The 8,508-nt window shown below is 32.2% G+C and overlaps 2 protein-coding genes across 2 annotated transcripts; both read left to right on the top strand.

Annotated features, from left to right (window-relative positions):
- Positions 1 to 4,660: 4,660 nt before the first annotated feature.
- On the top strand, positions 4,661 to 6,390 carry LOC111888929 (uncharacterized). The gene is made up of 3 exons (XM_023885067.2): positions 4,661 to 4,862; positions 5,446 to 5,581; positions 6,041 to 6,390. The coding sequence occupies exons 2-3, from the start codon at positions 5,491 to 5,493 to the stop codon at positions 6,163 to 6,165; spliced, it is 216 nt and encodes a 71-aa protein (XP_023740835.1). The 5' UTR covers positions 4,661 to 4,862; positions 5,446 to 5,490; the 3' UTR covers positions 6,166 to 6,390.
- Positions 6,391 to 7,201: 811 nt separating this feature from the next.
- On the top strand, positions 7,202 to 8,242 carry LOC111888907 (18.1 kDa class I heat shock protein). The gene has a single exon (XM_023885043.3). It carries the CDS (start codon positions 7,597 to 7,599, stop codon positions 8,068 to 8,070), a length of 474 nt encoding a protein of 157 aa, XP_023740811.1. The 5' UTR covers positions 7,202 to 7,596; the 3' UTR covers positions 8,071 to 8,242.
- The last annotated feature ends 266 nt before the right edge of the window (positions 8,243 to 8,508 follow it).

Here is an 8,508-nt window from a genome sequence, read left to right as displayed (position 1 = left end):
AAGAATAGTGCTTAATATGACACAAAAATGAAATATTAAGGCTAGGATCCAACTAAACAATTCACAATTCAGAAAAGGGATGTCGTAATCCAATTGTAAATTATTTAAAGGTAGGTAAATGACGATTTACCAATTTCATCATGTAAAATGAAATTTGAACGAATTAGGTTTTAAATGAACTCCCTACATCTTCTGAGATTCATTGAACTATTCAATGGCATGTTTAATCTTGATTATGATCTTCTATTTGTGATTGGGATACCGAGGATTACAAACAAGATGTGAATAATCATGCAAATTAGCTTGGTATTCTCGATGTCATTTATCATCTAATAAATGTGTCGGTAAACCACACACGCTCCATTAATCAATGATAATTTATGAGACACCCATTTCCACCCTTTAATAGTCCATATTAGTGTTCCGGTTAACCACACACTCTCCACTAAAAACTTATATAAAGTGCAATGTGCAATTTCATGATTAGCATCAAATTCACATTTTTCCTAAAGTAACTAAGATTGGGAATTTAATAAAACATTTAGTTACTTTATAAATTCCATTATACTTATTAATGAGAATTATTTGTCCTATCAAACCCGTTCGGCTAACGACCGTCCACCAATCAAGGAAGCGGTGGGTGAGAGTGGACACCCATTCAACTACCATTTTATTGGCAGTTTCCTTATACCCCCCCCCCCTTATAGATCGATTTCATGAATGAAGCGTACTAGCAGTTTGACTGACTTGTCTTATACATATAGTAAATATTATATTTTTAATCTTACATATAGTATAAGGAATTAAAACAATTTTTCGAAATTAAAACAATTTAATTAAATTTAAAAGAAATTTATTTAATAATTATCTATTAATTAAACTTTTTAATTAATTTATTAAATCATCTGAGGATTATCCAATTAAATTAATCAAAATAATTTAACCTAATCCCCTACCCCTAAATTTCAAAAATATGGTAGGGATATTCCATAATTATCTAGTTAATCAAATAAGAAGATAATTACTAAAAATAAGAACCCTATCCATAAACCCTAATTTTCGAAAGTATCTTATTTTGGGGAGGAAGGCAAGGGTTTCAATCATTGTCATATTTTAGAAAAACCCTAGGGTTAGGAAACCCTAATTTTCGAAAAATGTAGGCCAAAGGAAAGGGTTAAAACCCTTTCATAAATTTTCGAAACCTAGGGTTAGGAAAACCCTAATTTGTGAAAATCCTAAGTCCAAAGGGTTTAATTTCCATAAACCCTAATTGATCAAATTCAACCAATTACATCAAATTCAATAGAAAACAAGCCAAGGATCTGATACCACTGGTGGGTTTTGAGCATAACAAACAATCCATATGTGTGTATGCAACCCTAATATTCTTGGATCTATGTGTTCTCTAATTGAACATACAAGTATTGAACATCAAATGGAAAACCCTAGGAGGATATACTATAATCGAAATTCACAACAAAAGATATTAAACTAACCTTTAAATGTTATATAATAATAACAATCGATTCCTTGTTGTTATAGAAGCTTGAGAACTAGTGTCACAAGTGTAAAACCTCTAATGGCTCACAAACACACTTAGCAAGTGGAAGAGATATGAGAGAGGAGGAGGAAGCTTCAAATTTCGGATATGCTTCTAGGGTTAGAGTGTGGCCAAAATTATGAGGGGTTGTACCTCCTTATATAGTTGAGGTAGCTTAGAGCCAAAACTAGGGTTTGCTGGAGGAAACCCTAATTCCTTAGCTTAAGGCCTAAGCGGTCCATGGACTCCCCATCCAAGGCCTTGGAAGAAAATTCTAGGGCCTCCCTAGAAGTTTTTGTCCAACCCTTCTAGGGTGGTCTAAAAGCCCAATACCACAACTATCAATAAATTGCTAAATAGCCCCTACACTTCTAATCAATTCCTTTAATCCCAAAATTAATTTCTGATTAAATATTAATTAAATAATATGATTTCTAATTAATATATTATTTTTGTAACATATTATTAAATCATTTATTACAATTTATTAATCAAATAATGAATTCTTCCTCTTCCTCAATATGTCATCCTGTCTAGTTGCTAGTATGTAGGCAATCCAAAAGGAATGTGCTACTATCAATTCAAGTATATACAAACTATAGTTATGGGCTTAGACACCTAATCCAACAGATATCCTATCGTACGGTATAGTAGGTTAAAGACTTTCTTGGGTATATCATTTAAATATTAATAATGCGCCAAGGACATACTTGTAGACAATTGTCATTGTGACGTTTTAGTCTATTTGGGGCTTCTGGGATGCTTTAGTTTTTGGCAACAAAAAAACAATAAATGATCAAGTTTTTGATGATGATTGGAACACAATCTTATTGATGGGTAGCCTGTATATATACCAAATTAATAGTTTAATAGTTTATGATGGATAACTCGTTGACTTTTTTACAATTAGAGTTAACACTCTTCATGGTTTTCGGTACTTAATACCAAGTTGATTTTTTACCCATGTTGAGTTTTTTAAGCTCGATGGTCCATTCTTCATGGTTTTCGTGTCCCTTTGTAAGGAAATGAGGGTCGAGTAAGAGTTGAGCCAACGTTATTGGTGTATGGGTTCAAACCATGGGTCGAGTCATGGTTAGGTAATAGGAACATCTAAGTGTTGGAACCATAGTTCAAGTCATGGTTAGGTAATAAGGACATCCACATGGTCAACGAGGATTTTCTCCTTTCTTCATTTGGAGATTGAAAGATGATCGCAAAGTTGTGATTGGATAATCTTGGATGGAGTTAACGATGTTTGCGAATGAGCTTTTTGTTGTTGGGTTTGACGAAGACGACAAAAACACATGGTGATCCTAGAAAGAGCGCAAGAAATAAGACGGGGAATGATACCTATTAACTTAGATCATAAAATATATATTCGTTTAAAGGTAATCTTCGTAAAAGTCCAAATATTTTTGTTATTGGTAAAGAATAATGAAAAAATCCCAAAATTTTCATTGTTAATTAAAAAGCCCCAAAATTTGGATCAATTAACAAAAAAAGACGAGATACTAACTAAATCTGTGAAACCGGCTACGAAGAGTTATTCCGAAGTTTTAGTCGGTAATCTATCTTTTTTTGTAAACAAAATATAATTGGGGTTAAACCGTATGCTGATATTTTTAGGACTTTATTGAAGATTTCCCGATAAACAAACCTAGTACTTCAGCTAAAAATCAAGTTATGGCCCCTTGAACATGAAAAATCGTAATTCGAAGCCCACAAAAACCCAAATTTTCCATGGATAAAATCGGTGAACTTGAAAAACCCAGAAATTATGACAGAATCGTTTCTAGAATTTTTTTTGAAAAAATCGTTTCCAATTCTAAGGTTTGACAAAATTGTTGATAAAACGCTTTGTAAATTTTGATTTATAGGGTCTTCAGATTCCGAGTTCTAAGATGTTCCATTTAGAGATTTTGAGTTCTACGTGTCGGATTTACATAAAATTTTATCATTAGGGTTAAGATAAAAAACATATATTAATGGGTTCATAAGTGTTTGTTCTTTTTTGGACGAAGAAGATCATCAGAGAACTCTAGTCAATAAAATTCATGTTTGGCACAAACATACACTAGTTATTAATATAGTTGTTTTTTTATGAGGTAAACAAGATAAATAGTCACATATACAAAAAAAACATATATATATATATATATATATATATATATATATATATATATATATATATATATATATATATATATCATTTACACCTTTTTTGTCGATTAGTAACCATTTCTATAGCCAAGTTCAACCATGGGTCGAAAAATACAAAAACAAAAAAAAAATATTGCAAAGAATTCATAAGAGTTGAAGACATAACCCATTTTTTTTGGATTGATAACCATTTCTATAGCCAAGTTCAACCATAAGACAAAAAATACAAAAAAATAAAAAAAGCACAAAAAAAATCTTGCAAACAATCTACAAGAGTTGAAGACATAACCCCTTCTTTGTCGATTAGTAACCATTTCTAGAGCCATCCCTTTGGGGACATCCGATAATAACTATTTCTATAGCCAAGTTTAACCATGAGACGAAAAATACAAAACAAAAAAAAATCTTGCAAACAATTCATAGGAGTTGAAGACAAACGATATAGATAATAGAATAGTAGTAATAAAATATCATAAAAAATTGATTTTTTTTATTAAACCTCAATTTTATATTTCTTTTCTTTTAAAAAGACCTAATATTTTATTTTTTTCATTTATTTTGATTCCGTATTTTTATCAGGATTATCGGTCTTCTTTCGATTTTAGATAATTTTTTCCTTGAAAAGCACTCAATTGTTTTTATTAGAAAAACTCATCATATCTTTTACATTTTTTCATAAAAAACCTTTATTTTTTTAGAAAAATTATTATATTATGATTGATTTTTGGGAAAAAATTTTTGAAGGTTTTCCAAAAAACAAAAAAATAAAGTTTTTTTTAAAAAAAAAAGTCCCTAAACCCGCATATTATAGCAAACATACTAAGACGATGAAATCGTAAAAAATAAAATAAACACAAAGTTCTTTTTTAAAGAAAAATTAAGTCATAATACAAAAAACATATGATATTAATCATTAAAAAACAAAAGGTAAATAACGAGTCGATATATTGATAACAGATTACATATTTACATACAACCTAATTGAAAATTTTACCCTATTGGCTACCGTTCTCATCCCCCTCTACGCTCGTCGGCCTCCGATTGCCCTCTCCGCCCTCCGTCACTTGCCCGGCTGCCGTGACTCCGTGACTCGCCGCGTAAACCGTCTGCGATCTGCGATCCCGTCTCTCTGCTGTGAACCGCTAGCTATCCTTCGTGCCAGGTAAAGAACTTCTAATGCTTATGTGAAACACTCTTCAATTAATCAATCTCCCACAATTAATCAATCTGCCATGGTTTTCACCTCTGTAACTAACAATCGTCATCCTTTTCACCTATATAACTTCGAATTCACCTCTGTAACTTCGATTTTTACCTGGGAATATACCATTTCCAGTTGGGAATGGTATTTTAAAAAGGCTAACCCTATTTTCAATCCTTGAACTATGGTGTGATTATGGCTGACCTCCATTTACCAATGTGAATTTTTTGCTTTATCTTTAGTTTTTAGCACCTGTCTTGAATTCGTTATCAGCAAGTTTTATGTTTTTGTAGCTGACTAGGTATTCCAAACTTGAGATGACTAGAAATTTCACATGATAAATAGTTACAGCATTGTGCTTTAAGTTTTCTACTTGGGTTTGGTTTGATTTGAATAAATAGTCGAAGAAAACTGAGTTAAAAAAAACTGTGATTGAAATGACTAAAAATGACATTTGTAGTTTATTCTATTTTACATCCTTTAAGTTTTAAGAATGGCAAAGACGCCCCTCAGTTTCTTACAAGCTTCCAATTGTTTAAATCAGGGTTGGGTTAAGCTCTCTCATATATACAATTTCCAGTGTAAATCAATGAAGTTCCTGGATTGGTATGTAAAGATTGCAGTTGTATCAGCTGCAATTGGAGGATCCATGGAGTATTTCATGATTAAAACCGGTTTCTGTAAGTTATTTTTCTGCTGTTTTATTCTCTCAAATTTCATCTTATGGATTTTGATTGATTCTCCATCTTGCTTTATCTATCTGTTTGAATCAATGATGATAGCTACTTCGAGGTTTCCTTTGTGTGTTTTATGTTTAAGAGAAGTTATGAACATTGAAACATTGTATCATGAAAAATCTACCCAATTACAGAAATGCTATCCAAATACAAAGCAATTTTCGTTGTTATAATTATAAATATTTTCAAAGAATGGAATGAAATTACTTTTCTATAATTGGGTAGATTTTTTTCAAATGTATGTTGCTATTTCTTGCATATAGTCCTAAAATTTGTAACGAGACCCATGTGGAATTTGTATTTGGGTTCTTATTGTAATGAAACTTTATGATAAACCTAGGTACATATGAATAAAAAAAAGACTATAAAAGGGTATATTCGGTAATATGTATTTATTTACAGATGACAAAGTGACAGTTCTTGAGTCGGAAAAGAAGGCTTGGGAGAATTCACCCGAAGCTCAAGCTATGCGAGAAGCTCTCAATCCTTGGAGAAACATCGATGCAAATGCAAAAAAATCTTCCTAGGTTTTTTTTTTCTTTACGAGGGCATTTAGGTCATTTCCGCACACAAGAGATTGAATGTGGGTCCCTATTCCACCTTTTTTGGTGGGACAAAAATATAAGAGTTTTTGTCCATGGTTATTAGTCCAATGTAACTCAAACACAGTAAAACCTGTTTTGTTTTGTTATGTTCTGTATAACCAACAATGAAATTGGCTTTATGTATTATTATGTTCTTTATGTGATTCATTTTGCTCTCTTGTTTTTTAATGTGATAGGTTCTTTCATGATTATGTGGAAATGGAATTTAATAATTTAATATCATCTTTAATTAATTGGCTTTTATTGTGTTTATTGTATCATGATTAAAAGATGAAAACATTTTGGGATAGTTAAAATTCAAAATGACAAAGTACTTTCAAATTTTAATACACAAGACATATGTTATTATTATGAAATTGATACAAGACATTATCATAATCTTTGAGACTAATATCAAAAACACAAAGAATATAAAGAATATGTATATTTTCGATGAGACATTAGCGTAGTTGATCACGTGCATATCATATGTTTTTCTGTTGATGAAAAGGTATAGTGAAAAAACACTACGTTATATTCAAGGCCGGACTGAAAGTCTAGAAAATAGAAGGCTTACGTAAGTCGTTTTTATTTTGAAAAAATTTATTCCATTGTAGAATTTTATATCTGGTTTTTTCTTGTATTAAAAAAGTATATTTTGAAAAATCTGAAAAATTATGAAAGCCAAAATTGGATGAGGAGGCATATGTCAGTTAAAAACATGATGTCAAGAGTACATTTAAATGCAAAAATATTATGCAACATGGAAATTGCAATAAACTATGAATGGACAAACTCCCTGATGCGAACAAGTCTGGTACAAGGACCTGACATGTACATCTTATCCAAAATCCTATTTTTTAACTAAATACAATCCAACTCGATTCATTGCAACTTCATTATTCAAAATTAATATGCAATATCTAGGAATATTTATATTATTAAAATAGATATCTTATATCACAAAATCAATTACGTAATTATGAAAATAAAGTAATATTTTCTTAAAGTGAAATAAGTACATTATTAGGGAAATAGAATTACGCATTAGAATTGATAAATCAAATGGAATTAAGGAACTAAAAGTTGAACTGCATAATGGGCCTAATAAAAATTGCATTGATCCAATTGGCCCATTAAATCCAAGATCAACCCGGTGGGTCCTTCCATCGCCATTTTTCTCTCTCAAGCTCTCGAAGCTTTCAGAAGTATCACTCTCCTCAACCTTCAAGACAAGCCTAGAAATCTTTAAATCCCACTCGATCACTTTTTCCCTCCTGTAAATAATGATCTCCGATCGACTTCCTTGCATCAGATTCAGAGATTCATAGTGTCACAATCTGAAGATCAAAATATTCGTCTAAAGTTTCAGTCATGTCGATCATTCCAAGTTTCTTTACAGGCAGAAGGAGCAACGTATTCGATCCCTTCTCCCTCGACATTTGGGATCCTTTCCAGGGCTTTTCAAGTGTCCTCAACAACCTACCCGAATCATCACGCGAAACAGCAGCAATCACCAACGCCAGAATCGATTGGAAGGAGACGCCGGAGGCGCACGTTTTCAAGGCGGACATACCTGGGCTGAAGAAAGAGGAGGTGAAGGTGGAGGTTGAAGAAGGAAGGGTGTTGCAGATAAGCGGAGAGAGGAGCAAGGAACATGAGGAGAAGAACGACAGGTGGCACAGGGTAGAGAGAAGCTCCGGGAAGTTCTTGAGGAGATTCAGGCTGCCGGAAAATACAAAAATGGAAGAGGTGAAAGCTACCATGGAGAACGGCGTGCTGACGGTGACCGTGCCCAAGGCGGAAGAGAAGAAGCCAGAAGTGAAGTCCATCGACATTGGTGGGTAAGTTTCACGAGTGGCAATGTGGTAACTTGGTGTAAAAAAAATTGTTTGTTGAGTATTTGAGGTGTACTCGAATAAGATGATGCAATTTTTTGGTGTACTCGAATAAGATGATGCAATTTAAGTTCCTTTTGTAATAATATAATAATGTGATATTGAATTGTTTGTTTTGATAAGTTTATAAAGTCTTGTATAAGATTATCTTTTACATGGTTCGGGTGAGTAATTTACAGTTACACAAACATAATTATGAAATATTTTATGGTGTTACTCAGTAAGATGATCAACCCTTCATTTTAGAAATAATTTTGTCAAATGATGCTAATTTTATTTTCATTGCTTAACTGTTGGGTGTAGATCTTTAACATGAATGGCACAAGTTTGTGGAGTATTTTAGAATTTGCGATGCAATGAGCCTAATGATTAGCAATGCATTGACTAA

This window comes from Lactuca sativa, chromosome 2 (genome assembly GCF_002870075.4).
Source record: "Lactuca sativa cultivar Salinas chromosome 2, Lsat_Salinas_v11, whole genome shotgun sequence".
Lineage (NCBI taxonomy): Eukaryota > Viridiplantae > Streptophyta > Magnoliopsida > Asterales > Asteraceae > Lactuca > Lactuca sativa.
This window is presented reverse-complemented; position numbering and strand designations above follow the sequence as displayed.